General features: G+C 43.6%; 1 protein-coding gene across 1 annotated transcript; it reads right to left on the bottom strand.

The window, feature by feature from the left end:
* Positions 1-13,179: 13,179 nt before the first annotated feature.
* LOC123407432 (UDP-glycosyltransferase 91C1-like) lies at positions 13,180-14,931 on the bottom strand. The gene has a single exon (XM_045100570.1). The coding sequence runs from the start codon at positions 14,830-14,832 to the stop codon at positions 13,366-13,368; it is 1,467 nt and encodes a 488-aa protein (XP_044956505.1). The 5' UTR covers positions 14,833-14,931; the 3' UTR covers positions 13,180-13,365.
* Between the last annotated feature and the right edge of the window lie 1,851 nt (positions 14,932-16,782).

Raw genomic sequence — 16,782 nt, 5'->3', positions numbered from 1 at the left:
TTAGCCACCATATAAAGCTTAGGATGCTGCAACCTAAATACTCCACCTTCCTTACCTAATAACTTGACTAGTTCTGGCACCGAGGTCCTAGATTGCTGAGTCCCCGTGGCTCACAGATTCCTTCAAAACACCAACAGGTTCAGGTACCCCCGAGACAGGTGAACCCGACGGCACGCAGCTAGCGTGGCAGTACGATGAGGAGAACGACCGCCTATACGTGAACTATCCAGAAGACTGAGGCATGGTCGTGATCATGGGCAAGCATGCAGGGTAGCATAGTCATTTCTCATGTTTTGTAGTCCGTAGCGGAACTACCTTGTTTGGATGCGTTATGTAACTCTGATATATTTATGAGATGGCAATTGAACCCCTTATTTTCATTATACTATTATTATGTACGTGCTATGTTATGGTGCTTGCGAAATTCTTAGATGCGCTTCTTTCCAATTCGGGGCCTCGTTCCCCAAATCGGAAAGGACCGCATCTTAGTCGTTACACAAATGAGGTCATCTTATATATCAATCTTCATCTCCGGACCATTCCGGAAACCCTCGTGACGTCCGTGAACTCATCCGGGACTCCGAACAACATTCGGTAACCACACATATAACTCAACTATACTAAAACATCATCGAACCTTAAGTGTGCAGACCCTGCGGGTTCGAGAACTATGCAGACATGCCCCGAGGTACTCCTCGGTCAATATCCAATAGCGGGACCTGGATGCCCATATTGGATCCTACATATTCTCCGAATAACTTATCGGTTGAACCTCAGTGTCAAGGATTCAGGCAATCCCGTATGCCATTCCCTTTGTCCTTCGGTATGTTACTTGCCCGAGATTCGATCGTCGGTATCCGCATACCTATTTCAATCTCGTTACCGCCAAGTCTCTTTTCTCGTTCTGTAATACAAGATCACGTGACTTACACTAAGTCACATTGCTTGCAAGGCTTGTGTGTGATGTTGTATTACCGAGTGGGCCCTGAGATACCTCTCCGTCACACAGAGTGACAAATCCCAGTCTTGATCCATACTAACCCAACGGACACCTTCGGAGATACCTGTAGGGAACCTTTATAGTCACCCAGTTACGTTGTGACGTTTGATACACACAAGGTATCCCTCCGGTGCCAGTGGGTTATATGATCTCATGGTCATAGGAACAAATACTTGACACGCAGAAAACAATAGCAATAAAATGACACGATCAATATGCTACGTTCATAGTTTCGGTCTAGTCCATCACATGATTCTCCTAATGATGTGATCCAGTCATCAAGCAACAACACTTTGCACATAGTCAGAAAACCTTGACTATCCTTGATCAACTGGCTAGCCAACTAGAGGCTTGCTAGGGACATTGTTGTGTCTATTTATCCACACATGTATCTATGTTTTCATTCAATACAATTATAGCATGGATAATAAACAATTATCCTTAAATAGGAAATATAATAATAACTATTTATCATTGCCTCTAGGGCATATTTCCAACAGTCTCCCACGTGCACTAGAGTCAATAATCTAGTCCTCACATGGCCATGCGATTTACATTGTAATAAATCAAACACCCATACAGTTCTGGTGGTGATCATGTTTTGCCCGTGGAAGAGGTTAAGTCAGCGGGTCTGCTACATTCAGATCCGTGTGCACTTTGCAAATATTCACGTCCTCTAACTCGATGTAGTCGCGGATGAGGTTGAAGCATCGTTTGATGTGTATGGTCTTCTTATGAAACCTTGGTTCCTTTTCTAAGGCAATGGCACCAATGTTGTCAGATAACAGAGTTAATGGATCTAGTGCGCTCGGCACAACTACAAGATCTGTCATGAACTGCTTCATCCAAACACCTTCCTTTCCCGCCTCAGAGGCAGCCATGTACTCCGCTTCACATGTAGAATTTGCTACGACGCTCTGCTTGGAACTGCACCAGCTTACCGCACCCCCATTAAGAATAAATACGTATCCGGTTTGAGACTTAGAGTCATCCGGATCGGTGTCAAAACTTGCATCGATGTAACCTTTTACGACGAGCTCCTTGTCACCTCCATACACGAGAAACAATTCCTTAGTCCTTTTCAGGTACTTCAGAATATTCTTGATCACCGTCCAGTGATCCACTCCTGGATTACTCTGAAACCTGCCTGCCATACTTATGGCCAAGCTGACGTCTGGTCTAGTGCACAGCATTGCATACATGATAGATCCTACGGCTGAAGCGTAGGGGACGGAACTCATTGTCTTTCTATCTTCCGCAGTTGCTGGGCACTGAGTCTTACTCAATTTTATACCTTGTAACACTAGAAGAACCCTTTCTTGGACTGGTCCATTTTGAACTTCTTCAAAACTTTATCAAGGTGTGTGCTTTGTGAAAGTCCTATCAGGCATTTCGATCTATCCCTATAGATCTTAATGCCTAAAATGTAAGCAGATTCTCCTAGGTCCTTCATAGAGAAAATTTTATTCAAGTAACCTTTTATGCTCCCCAAAAGCTCCACGATGTTTCCAATCAGCAATATGTCGTCCACTTATAATATTAGAAATGCCACAGAGCTCCCACGAACTTTCTTGTAAATACAAGATTCTCCAACCACTTGTATAAACCCAAATGCTTTGATCACCTGATCAAAACGCTTATTCCAACTCCGAGATGCTTGCACCAGTCCATAAATGGATCACTGGAGCTTGCACACTTTGTCAGCATTCTCAGGATCGACAGAACCTTCGGGTTGCATCATATACAACTCTTCCTTAAGAAAACCATTAAGGAACGCCGTTTTGACATCCATCTGCCAGATTTCATAATCGTAAAAGGCAGCTATTGCTAACATGATTCGTACATACTTAAGCATCGCTACCGGTGAGAAAGTCTCATCGTAGTCAATTCCTTGAACTTGTGAAAAACCCTTTGCCACAAGTCGAGCTTTATAAACGGTCACATTACCGTCTGCGTCTGTCTTCTTCTTATAGATCCGTTTGTTCTGAATAGCCTTGAGGCCTTCAGGTAGTACTTCTAAAGTCCACACTTTGTTCTCGTACATGGATCCTATCTCGGACTTCATGGCCTCCAGCCATTTGTTAGAATCTGGGCCCACCATTGCTTCTTCATAATTCGCAGGTTCATTGTTGTCCAACAACATAATCGTCAAGACAGGATTACCGTACCACTCGGGAGCAGTACGTGATCTTGTCGACGTGCGAGGTTCGACAGTAACTTGATCTGAAGTTTCATGATCATCATCATCAACTTGTTCCTCCACCGGTGCCGCAGCAACATGGGTTTCCCCTTGCCCTGCGCCACCATCAAGAGGAATTAGAGGTTCGACAACCTCATCAAGTTCTATCTTCCTCCCACTCAATTCTTTCGAGACAAACTCCTTCTCAAGAAAAAGCTCCATTTTTAGCAACAAACACTTTGCCCTCGGATTTGAGATAGAAGGTATACCCAACTGTCTCCTTTGAGTAACCTATGAAGACGCACGTTTCTGCTTTGGGTTCCAGCTTTTCAGGCTGAAGCTTTTTGACATAAGCATCACATCCCCAAACTTTAAGAAACGACAACTTTGGTCTTTTGCCATACCACAGTTCGTATGGTGTTGTCTCAATGGATTTTGATGGTGCCTGATAACCCACAAGTATAGGGGATCAATTGTAGCCTTTCTCGATAAGTAAGAGTGTCGAACCCAACGAGGAGCTAAAGGTAGGACAAATATTCCCTCAAGTTCTATCGACCACCGATACAATTCTACGCACACTTTACGTTCGCTTTACCTAGAACAAGTATGAAACTAGAAGTACTTTGTAGGAGTGATAGGATAGGCTTGTAAGAAAGTAAAGAACACGTAAATAAAACTAGGGGCTGGTTAGATAAAGAAACAACTACGAGTGTCTAACGAGTGTGGAAAAGTGGTGGTAGGAGTTGCGGAATTGTCCCTAAGCAATTGACTACGTTACTAGATCGATAGCAAGTATCATGTGGGAGAGGCCTCTGCTAGCATGTCATCCCTTACTTGGAATTCTATGCACTTATGATTGGAACTATTAGCAAGCGTCCGCAACTACTAACGTTCATTAAGGTAAAACCCAACCATAGCAATAAGATATATTGGTCCCCCTTCAATCCCATATGCATCAATTTCTATGCTAGGTCTAAAGCTTCTGTCACTCTAGCCTGCCAATACATAGTCCTATCAACATACAACTAACCCTATGGTGTGATCCACGTGCACAATCATATAATGGGCACCAAAGGACAGCAACATAACCACCAGCAAATTAAACCAATCATAGCAATTCATCAATCACCGATAGGACAACGATAATCTACTCAGACATCATAGGATAGCAACACATCATTGGATAATAATATGTAGCATAAAGCACCATGTTCAAGTAGAGGGTACAGCGGGTTTCGGGAGAGTGAACCGCTGAATATAGATGGGGGAAGATGATGGAGATGTTGGTGAAGATGACGGAGGTGTTGGTGTATATCGCCGTCACACGATGATGTCCCGGGAGGTGTTCCGGCGCCGCCGGGAGAGAGGGGGAGAGAGCCCCCCCTCCTTCTTCTTCTTCCTTGACCTCCTCCCTAGATGGGACAAGGGTTTACCCTCTGGTCCATGGTCTCCATGGCGACAGAGGGGCGAGCGCCCCTCCGAGATTGGATCTCTCTCTCTCTCTCTCTCTCTTTGTGTCCTTATGTTTCTACGCTCCCAGATTCTGCGTTTCACCGTTTCTTAAATTCCCGGAGATCCGTAACTCTGATTGGGCTGACATTTTAACACAATTTTCTTCCGAATATTATCTTTCTTGCGGCGAAAGAAGGACACCAACCGCCTTAAGGAGTGCCCACAAGCCTGCCAGCCACGGGCCCACCCCCTGGTTGCGGCTGGTGGGTTTGTGGGTACTCCGTGCACCATCTCGCGTTGATTCTTCTTCCCAAAAATCATAAATATTCTAAAAAAAATCCCCGTAAATTTTTATTGCGTTTGGACTTCGTTTGGTATGGATATTCCATGAAACAAAAAACATGCAACAAACAGGAACTGGCACTGGGCACTGGATCAATATGTTAGTCTCAAAAATAGTATAAAAAGTTGCCAAAAGTATATGAAAGTTGTAGAATATTGGCATGAAACAATCAAAATTATAGATACGACGGAGACGTATCAGTTCCCTATTTAAAGTGAATGCAGCTGTTTCTAATGCATAACCCCAAAATGATAACGGCAAATCGGTAAGAGACATCATAGATCGCACCATCTCTAATAAATTACGATTACGACGTTCGGACACACCATTATGATGTGGTGTTCGAGGCGGTGTCAACTGTGAAACAATTTCACATTGTCTTAAGTGAGCACCAAACTCGAAACTCAGATATTCACCCCCACGATCAGACCGTAAGAACTTGATCTTCTTGTTATAATGATTTTCGACTTCACTCTGAAATTGTTTGAACTTTTCAAACGTCTCAGACTTGTGCTTCATTAAGTAGACATAACCATATCTACTCAAATCGTCAGTGAAGGTGAGAAAATAACGATATCCGCCGCGTGCCTCCACACTCATCGGACCACACACATCGGTATGTATAATTTCCAACAAGTCACTTGCACGCTCCATTGTTCCGGAGAACGGAGTCTTAGTCGTCTTGCCCATGAGGCATGGTTCGCATGTGTCAAGTGAATCAAAGTCAAGTGACTCCAAAAGTCCATCAGTATGGAGTTTCTTCATGCGCTTTACACCAATATGACCTAAGCGGCAGTGCCATAAAAACATGGTGCTATCATTGTTAACTCTAACTCTTTTGGTCTCAATGTTATGTATATGTGTATTATCACTATCAAGATTCAATATGAACAATCCTCTCACATTGGGTGCATGACCATAAAAGATATTACTCATAGAATTAGAACAACCATTATTCTCTGACTTAAACGAGTAACCGTCTCGCAATAAACAAGATCCAGATATAATGTTCATGCTTAACGCAGGCACTAAATAACATTTATTTAAGTTCATAACTAATCCTGATGGTAACTGAAGTGAAACTGCGCCGACGGTGATTGCATCAACCTTGGAACCATTTCCCACGCACATCGTCACTTCATCCTTCGCCAGCCTTCGCTTATTCCGCAATTCTTGTTTCGAGTTGCAAATATGAGCAACAGAACCAGTATCGAATACCCAGGCACTACTTCCAGAGCTGGTTAAGTACACATCAATAACATGTATATCGAATATACCTGATTTTTCCTTGGCCGCCTTCTTATTAGCCAGATACTTGGGGCAGTTGCGCTTCCAGTGACCCATACCCTTGCAATAATAGCACTCCGTTTCAGGCTTAGGTCCAGCTTTGGGCTTCTTCGTCGGATTGGCAACAGGTTTGTCACCCTTCTTTGAATTACCCTTCTTTCATTGGTCGTTTCTCTTGAAACTAGTGGTCTTATTCACCATCAACACTTGATGCTCTTTACGGAGTTCTCACTCTGCGACTTTCAGCATCGCGAATAACTCGCCGGGTGACTTGTTCATCCCTTGCATGTTATAGTTCAACACAAAGCTCTTATAGCTTGGTGGAAGTGATTGAAGAATTATGTCAGTGATAGCCTCTTGCGGGAGTTCAATCCCCAGCTCAGCTAGACGGTTTGAGTACCCAGACATTTTGAGCACATGTTCACTGACACACGAATTCTCCTCCATTTTGCAAGCATAGAATTTATCGAAAGTCTCATACCTCTCGATCCGGGCGTTCTTCTGAAAGATAAACTTCAACTCCTGGAACATCTCATATGCTCCATGACGCTCAAAGAGACGTTGAAGTCCCGGTTCTAAGCCATACAAGACTGCACATTGAACTACTGAGTAGTCCTCCTTGCGTGCTAACCAAGCGTTCTTAGCATCTTGGTCAGCCACGGCGGGTGGTTCATCTCCTAGCACAGCATTAAGGACATAATCCTTCTTCCCAGCTTGCAGGAGCAACTTAAGATTACGAGCCCAGTCTACAAAGTTGCTTCCATCATCTTTCAACTTAGCTTTGTCTAGGAACGTATTAAAATTCAGGGTGACTGTCGCGTGAGCCATTGATCTACAACACAAATATTTCCAAAGTGGACTTAGACTATGTTCAAGATAATTAGAGTTTAACTAATCAAATTACTTGCTAAACTCCCACCCAAAAGTACATCTCTCAAGTCATATGAGTGGTGCATGATCCAATTCCACTAGCTCAAGTCCGATCATCACGTGAGTTGAGGATAGTTTCAGTGGTAAGCATCCCTATGCTAATCATATCAACTATATGATTCATGATCGACCTTTCGGTCTCATGTATTCCGAGACCATGTATGCACATGCTAGGCTCATCAAGCTTAACCCGAGTGTTCCGCGTGTGCAACTATTTTGCACCCGTTGTATGTGAACATTGAGTCTATCACACCCGATCATCACGTGGTGTCTCGAAACGACGAACTGTAGCAAAGGTGCACGATCGGGGAGAACACAATTTCGTCTTGAAATTTTAGTGAGAGATCACCTCATAATGCTACCGTCGTTCTAAGCAAAACGAGGTGCATAAAAGGATTAACATCACATGCAATTCATAAGTGACATGATATGGCCCTCATCATGTGCTTCTTGATCTCCGTCACCAAAGCACCAGCACGATCTTTCTGTCACCCGCGCCACACCATGATCTCCATCAACGTGTCGCCATCGGGGTTGTCGTGCTACTCATGCTATTACTACTAAAGCTACGTACTAGCAATATAGTAAACGCATCTGCAAGCACAAACGTTAGTTTAAAGACAACCCTATGGCTCCTGCCGGTTGCCGTACCATCGACGTGCAAGTCGATATTTAACTATTACAACATGATAATCTCATACATCCAATATATCATATCACCATTGGCCATATCATATCACATGCATACCCTGCAAAAACAAGTTAGGCGTCCTCTAATTGTTGTTGCATGTTTTACGTGGTTGCAGTGGATATCTAGTAGATCGCATCTTACTTACGTAAAGACCACAACGGAGATGTGCAAATTGCTATTTAACCTCTCCAAGGACCGCCTCGGTCAAAACCAGTTCAACTAAAGTTGAAGAAACCGACACCCGCCAGTCATCTTTATGCAACGAGGTTGCATGTCAAGCGATGAAACCAGTCTTTCGTAAGCGTACGAATAATGTTGGTCCGGGCCGCTTCAATCCAACAATACCGCCAAATTGAGAAAAGACTAAGGAGGGCAGCAAATCGAACACCACCGTCCACAAAACTCTTTGTGTTCTACTCGAGATTACATCTACGCATGAACCTAGCTCTGATACCACTGATGGGGAACGTCGCATGGAAAACAAAAAATTTCCTACGCGCACGAAGACCTATCATGGTGATGTCCATCTACGAGAGGAGATTTGGATCTACGTACCCTTGTAGATCGCATAGAAGGAAGCGTTAAGAAACGCGGTTGATGTAGTGGAACGTCTTCACGTCCCTCGATCCGCCCCGCGAACCGTCCCGCGATCCGTCCCACGATCTGCTTCGATCTAGTGCCGAACGGACGGTACCTCCGCGTTCAGCACACGTACAGCTCGACGATGATCTTGGCCTTCTTGATCCAGGAAGCAAGACGGAGAAGTAGATGAGTTCTCTGGTAGTGTGATGGCGCTCCGGTGGTGGTGAAGGATCTACTCCTGCAGGGCTCCGCCCAAGCTCCGTAGAAATACGATCTAGAGGAAAAATTGTGGTGTTTGTGGTCGGGCTGCCGTGGCAAAAGTTGTCTCAAATCAGCCCTAAAACTCCACTATATATAGGAGGAGGGGAGGGGAGGCTTGCCTTGGGGTCCAAGACCCCAAGGGTGTGCCGGCCAAGGAGGTGGAGGAGTCCACCTCCAATCCTAGTCCAACTAGGATTGGAAGGTGGAGTCCTTCCCTTCCTTCCCACCTCTTTTTCTTTTCTTTTCTCTTTGATTTTCTTATCCCTTGCGCATAGGCCTTATTGGGCTGTTCCACCAGCCCACCAAGGGCTGGTGCGCCACCCCTAGGGCCTATGGGCTTCCCCGGGTGGATTGGCCCCCTCATGGTGAACATCCGGAACCCATTCGTCACTCCCAGTACATTCCCGGTAATACCCGAAAACCTTCTAACAATCAAATGAGGTCATCCTATATATCAATCTTCGTCTCCGGACCATTCCGGAAACCCTCGTGACGTCCGTGATCTCATCCGGGACTCCGAACAACATTCGGTAAGCACACATATAACTCAACTATACTAACATCGTCGAACCTTAAGTGTGCAGACCCTGCGGGTTCGAGAACTATGCAGACATGCCCCGAGGTACTCCTCGGTCAATATCCAATAGCGGGACTTGGATGCCCATATTGGATCCAACATATTCTCCGAATAACTTATCGGTTGAACCTCAGTGTCAAGGATTCACGCAATCCCGTATGCCATTCCCTTTGTCCTTCGGTATGTTACTTGCCCGAGATTCGATCGTCAGTATCCGCATACCTATTTCAATCTCGTTACCGCCAAGTATATTTTCTCGTTCCGTAATACAAGATCCCGTGACTTACACTAAGTCACATTGCTTGCAAGGCTTGTGTGTGATGTTGTATTACCGAGTGGGCCTCGAGATACCTCTCCATCACAAGGAGTGACAAATCCCAGTCTTGATCCATACTAACCCAACGGACATCTTCGGAGATACCTCTAGAGCACCTTTATAGTCACTCAGTTACGTTGTGACGTTTGATACACACAAGGTATCCCTCCGGTACTAGTGGGTTATATGATCTCATGGTCATAGGAACAAATACTTGACATGCAGAAAACAATAGCAATAAAATAAAACGATCAATATGCTATGTTCATAGTTTGGGTCTAGTCCATCACATGATTCTCCTAATGATGTGATCCAGTCATCGAGCAACAACACTTTGCACATAGTCAGAAAACCTTAACTATCATTGATCAACTGGTTAGCCAACTAGAGGCTTGCTAGGGACATTGTTGTGTCTATTTATCCACACATGTATCTATGTTTTCATTTAATACAATTATAGCATGGATAATAAACGATTATCTTTAAACAGGAAATATAATAATAATTATTTATCATTGCCTCTAGGGCATATTTCCAACACGGTTGTGGCAGCAGCCCGAACGCTCGTGACCACCCCACGGAAAAAGTACGTCCATATTGTCAAATGGACCTATGCAAGACCACGTTGGATGACGAAACACGTTCGAATCGTGTTGTCCGAATGGTTGGTGTTATGTATTGTTATGAACAACGTTTGCGTAGTGAAATTGAGTGATCGTCAACCCCCCAAGAAATATTCAGCATAATTGCTAAGACACCTTCTTAAAAGTTAGAGATCAATAGGTTAAGGCATGGTACCCTATTAGGTTCACCTTGAGGTACATCTTTATCTGTATCTATATATTTATACCTAATAAGTATAAAAATGGTTATTGCTTTTGATGGTACGTCATAAAAATTATTTTTTAAGTTATAAAATATTAACAGCGAAAATCCCTGACTAGGACGACCCCTATGCTACGCTCTGTTTGCAGGGAACTCCTATTGATCGTTTTGTGCATCTAACAGGGCACACACGCACAGAGGTCCATTAACACTTTCATGATTTAAAAAAATCATTGAAACGGACGAGGCACTGCCAGGATTTGAACTCGCAACTTTGGATCCTAAACGACTCGCTCTAGCCATTGGATCTGCAGGATGCTAGTTGTTACAAAAAAACATTTCTTCAATAAAATCTTTAATATTTCTGAAAATTTGGAAAACAATTAAAACCTGATTATTTTTTGAAAATAACAATTAATTCTGGTATTCCATAAATTTTATATTCTGAACGTTTTACGAACATATTTTGACATACACGAACATTTTTTTCCTTTTCTACTTATTTCCTTCCATTTTTTCTTTTCTGGTTTGTTTTTCCCTTTCTTTTAGTAATTGAAGCAAAAAAACATTTTTTGAATTTGAAGATATTTTTGAAAATCGAGAACATTTTTTAATTTATGAAAGAAGTTTGAAAACTTATAATATTTAAAAATTGGGAACATTTTTCAAAAGCAGGAACATTCGAAATTTAAGAAAAAATTTAAAGCATAAACATTTTCTGAATCTTGATAACAAATTTTGAAATCAAGAACAATTTTGAAAAATCGTTAACAAATTTGGAAGAGTGAGCAATTGTCTAAAGCATTAATATTTTTTTAATCATGAGAAAAAAAATTGAAAAGGAGAACCATTTTGAAAAAGCCCTAACTAATTTGAAAGCACGAACAAATTTTTAAAGCACGAACAGTTTTTGAATATCCAGAACAGATTTTGGAACCGAGAGCAATTTTGAAAAATGCTGAACAAATTTGGAAGCGTGAACAATTTTTTGAAGCACGAATATTATTTGAATCTTGAGAACAAATTTTTTGAAAAGGGGAACAATTTTAAATAACCCTGAATATATTTGAAAGCGCGAACAAATTAGTAAAGCACGAACATTTTTTGAATCTTGAGAACAAATTTTGAAGCCGAGAACAATTTAGAAATATCCTGAATAAATTAATAAGCAAGAACATTTTTTTAAAGCACGAACATGTTTTGAATCTTGAGAACAAAATTTTGAAAAGGAGAATTTTTTAGAAAAATCCGGAACAAATTTTTAAAGCACAAACATGTTTTGAATCTTGAGAACAAATTTTCAAATCGAGAACAATTTGGGAAAATCCTAAACAAATTTGGAAGCACGAACAATTTTTGAAAGCACGAACATCTTTTGAATCTTGATAACCAATTTTGAAACCGTGAACAATTTTGAAAATTGCTGACCAAATTTGGAAGCGCTAACAATTTTTTGAAGCAGAAACTTTTTTGAATCTTAAGAATATAATTTTGAAATGGAGAACAATTTTTAAGAAAACCGAAATTTTTTGGAAGCACGAATAATTTTCTAAAGGGCTAACATTTTTTGAATCTTAATTATAAATTTGAATCTTCAAAGAAAATTCTGAAACCAAGAACAATTTTGGGAAAATACAGGACATTTTTTCTAAATCGAAAATATTTTTTGAAAATGTAAAACATTTTTAAAACCGGGGTGCTGCAATCCGTAAATGAGCCATCCTAGAGTCGCTAGCTTCCTCTTTCTGTGCGAAGCGCCGATATTGCTTCACACCGAGTGGCGAATATCATTTTCCCGACCTGCGTGCTAGGAGAAGACGCAATGCATCTGTTTGGCCCGTCCCATTTCGGGGCGACTTTTTTTAAAATTTCATTTTTTCTTTTATGTTTTTATTTTTCATTTCTGTTTTTTCTCCTTTAAATAATGCCGGACTTCAAAATTAAGAAACTACGAAAACGAGAATTTTGATATAAAATTTTTAGTAAATTATAAATGTTTGAGGATTTAAAAAATATTTGTGATTTGTTAATAAAATGGTTGCTTATTCATAAAAGTTAAGATTTTTGGAAACAAATGTTCGAGAAATAAAAAGGTGTACATAATGTTTTTTAAGTTCATCTATTAACAAATGTTAATGAAATGTAAAAACAATTCGCTGATTCATCAAATTTTCATGAATGGAAATAATATCCAAGAAATTCATAAACTTTTCATGACTAACAAAATAATTTATTCATTTATAAAATATTTGCTAATTCAAAAAATGATCACGCATTTTCGGAAATGTTTGTTAAATCAAAAAAATGTTCGTAAAATGAATAAATATGTTTGTGAATTTAAAAATATGTTCCACCAATTTTTTTAAAAATGTTCATCGGTTCTAGAAATACTTGCCAATTCAGGAAAAATGTTTTTGTTGTAAATTTTAAAAAATGTTTGTCAGTAGCATAAAATCTTCATGAATTCAAAAACATTTTTCTTGATTTTATAAAATGTGCAAAATTTCGTAAAAGAGTTCACGAATTTGAAAATTATTCAAGATTTGAAATATGTGCACGAGTTTAAAAATCTGTCCATGATTTCGTTAAATTAAGAGTGATAGTGTATCTCCGTGATGCAGCAAAATATGGTCACGGTAATTAAAAATTATGTTTTTTTTTCTACCGTTGAAACGCACATGCCTTTTGCTTGTTTATTTATATACCGTATATTACAGAAATGATGAGATCGTATATTACAGAAATGATGAGATCGTTTACAAATCGAGACGGTGCCGTCCAGGCCCGTATATGCCCGTATACATCATGGACTCCAACTCCTAGTCCAAGTCCTAGTCCTGCTGTGCAGTAGTGAGGTGGATCGTATTCTAACACACCTGATCTCAGCGTACTCACATCTTATTCGTGAAGGCTCTCTCAGTCTCAGCTGGAGTTCGGGGTGGCAGTAGTGAGATCATCAGTTGCTTGCAGATACGATCTGAGTTGTTGAACAAATCCGTCGATGTATCTCTCATGGCGTTCCTTGTCGGCCACGATCGCCTGCATCTTGAGGGCATTCGCCACAAATCCCCTCCTGGCTTCTCCGTCCACCATGACGGCCCGAACCGCAGCCGCGACGCCATGGCGGTCGAACGACCCATCATCGTCGTCCCTCGCCACCTGCAAGCCTACCTTCTTGGCCTCCATTTGGCGGGCATTCGGGCCCTGGTCCCCGAAGATGGGCAGCATGACGAGAGGGTGCCCGAACAGAAGCCCTTCGATGAGCGAGTTCCGGCCGCAGTGCGTCAGGAAGGCGCCCACGGCGGCGTGCGCCAGGATGCTGATCTGGGGCACCCATCCCATGGTCACCAGCCCGTGGCCGCGGGTGCGGTCCCGGAAGCCGGGAGGAAGGGTGTCGTCGTCGTTGTTGCCGACGACGGCGCCGGCGGGCTTCCGCAGAGCCCAGAGGAATCGTGTCCCGGCGAGCTCCAGCCCGAGGGCCAGCTCGTGCACCTGCTCAATGCTCAGCGGCACCTCGCTCCCCAGCGCGATGTATACCACAGAGTCGGGCGGCTGCTCCTCTAGCCAGCGTAGGGTGACGTGGTCCTCTGATGATCCGGCCGCGCGGCGCCTGCCTCCGTCCGCCGACGGCGGCAGGAGGCCCAGGGGCACGACCGGCTTGCCGAGCAGCGTCTCCACCAGCGGGAACGTCTCTGGCTCCCACTCCACGCAGCTGCGGATGGCCAAGACCGTGCATCTCTCTTTCGCCAAGAACCAGCGCTGGGCGATGGACATGCCCGACGCGCAGTCGTCGGCGTAAGCCGGCGCCACGTCGTCCCGCTCGTAACGGGGCACGGCGAGCCGCACGGCCGCGGCCGCCTGTCCAAGGACAGAGGCGGCGGCGGCGGCCTCGACGGGCTTCGATCCCAACGGTTGCTGGCGGGGCGCGGCAGCGAGCATAGCGGCCGTCGGCAGGAGCACGGCGCACGGCACCTTGTGGTCGAGGGCGGCGGCGGCGGCCCAGTGGTGGAAGCAATCGGCGATGATCCAGTGAGGCCTCCTGCCGTCGTCCGCGCACGCGGCGGCGAGGAAGTCCGCGAAGGGCGCGGCGAGGCCGTCGAAGGCCTTCCAGTGGAGCTCCCGCTTCTCGTCGGGGACGTCGTTGGTGGACTCGGCGCCTTCGGGGAGGCCGTCGACGCGCGGCAGCTGGAGAGCGACGAGGTCAACGCTGCACGGCGATGCCGGCGGCGGCAGGCGAGCGAGGTTGCGCGGCGTGGAGACGAAGGCCACGCGGTGGCCGCGCGACGCCAGCCGCTCGGCGAGCTCGAGGTACGGGAGCAGATGGCCGAACGCCAGCCATGGGCAGATCACGATACGAAGCGGCCCGGCAGTTGAGAACCCGACGTCCATGGCCAAGGGTGATCAACGTGGTAGCAGTGCTCTGAGCTCTATGCTCTGCTCAGTGCTCACACCGCGATGGCAACGAATTTAAATCACCCGACACCAGACCATATATGATGCTAGCATCTTGTATATAATGAGCATGATGGTAGCATCTTATAGAAAATCATATAGGACGGCAACAACTTGTAGAAATAAAATATTATTTGTTCTGCGGGTGTGTAAAAAATATATACGATGGTTACATCATGTAAACAATAATACTCCATGTGGAATACAAGACGGTAACATGCCACTAACCATCTTGTAACGAGCTTTAGATTAACAAACAATTTTTTGAAGGAAAGTCATTGATAATTGTATCAACATTGATGAGGAGGATGTTTTAGAGCAAGTACAAAGAAATAAACTAATATATTTTTATTTAGTTAGAGGAAAGAGAAGAGAAGAGAAGAGAGAAGGTAAAGCGGGCTCTTAACTAAGAACCAGCTCTAGCACGTGCTTCTAGACATTTGTGAGTATGAAAAATGAATCATATAATAAAGAAGTATTACACTTTTGCAATGAACTATTGTACATGTTGGCTATAAGATGAGCTATAGATGACATGACAATAGCTTATAGCCAGCAGCTGGCTATACTATTGTACTTGCTCTTATATAACTTGTGCACTTGTGTTTTCCAAGATTCATCGGGAATGCAAGTTGGGAAGTGAGAGATAGAGGTCTGGAGCGCATAGCTGGATGGAGTGAAAGCTGAAGTGAAATGGGAGCTGGTTATGCTATGTTTGGTCAAATGTGGTGCCTTTTTAAATTGAACATTGTCGGTTTGTCACCCATAAATTGAAAATACACATAGAATTATGTTTAATGTGTAGGTTGCTAACGAAGTATTCAAAATGAGCTATATAATTTTTTTCTGCATTGAGCCCCCTTTTTTGGCTTGCATCCAGGCCCCGGATTGTCAAGGCCGACCCTGATAATTCTCCATGTGGAGTATACGACGGTAACATGCCACTAACGAGAATGGCGATGGCATGGACGGGTCACCTGCTCCTGGTAATTGTCCGAATGACCGGGCGACACGTTCGTGGGTGTATTGAATGCGATCGTGTGAAGAAAGGTCAAGTATATCTACGAAGACAGCCAAACAAAGAGACGGAGCCATGTAAAATGACGGGTGACGGACGGTCTACGATGGTCCTGTTCTAGTGGTACATATTTTTCTAGGGCGGTACAAAACTACGACCGCCGGATGAGTCCGTTACTCCGACGCCGTGTCGCAAACGGATAAAGTATGTGGCAATGCGAGTGATGCCGAAGGTACTGCAGTCATGGATTTTGTCGGATTAAAAGCTCCAGAACGAAAAAGAAAGGTTGGACGACCAACGACCAGCAGGGACGAACCGCCATACGATGATCGAGATGCAAAAAGCAAGAAGTACAAGCAACAAGCAACTGCACAAGATGCTCACAAGTGCGGCACAAGTAAACGGACTCGCTTCGGTATATGCCGAGAGTCGGGTCATAAGAGCACCACACGTCCATAGAGAGGAGAGCCTCCACAAGAGCAAAGGAAACAAGCAAAATGTTCAATTTGTGGCGTTCGTGGGCACACGAGAAACACATGCAACAACCCAAAAGTTGTTCTGCATGTTGTTGAAAAGATAACTGCGGAGACAAATGGAATTAACTCGATAATTTAATTTCATTTGATCCCTGTTGTTGAGTGCGCTGCAGCCAGTAGTTAGCAATCTGTGTAATAACACAAAACAGTTGACTATGTGTGCTACGTGGTGTATCTGTTACTGTCACTGCCGGCTGCCTGTTCAACAGTTAGGCTGTCCAGTGTTGAACTTCCCATGAATTTGTGTGTGCATGTGTAACTTGTTGAAATTTCATTGTTTTATTTTTTGATTCTGCTCTACTTTGTTTCTTCGTGCTCAATATATATCGGTGT

This window comes from Hordeum vulgare, chromosome 1H (genome assembly GCF_904849725.1).
Source record: "Hordeum vulgare subsp. vulgare chromosome 1H, MorexV3_pseudomolecules_assembly, whole genome shotgun sequence".
NCBI classification, from domain to species: Eukaryota; Viridiplantae; Streptophyta; class Magnoliopsida; order Poales; family Poaceae; genus Hordeum; species Hordeum vulgare.
This window is presented reverse-complemented; position numbering and strand designations above follow the sequence as displayed.

Coding starts and splice junctions, on each gene's coding strand:
- LOC123407432 (XM_045100570.1), bottom strand. CDS start 14,832: ATGGACGTCGGGTTCTCAACTGCCGGGCCGCTTCGTATCGTGATCTGC.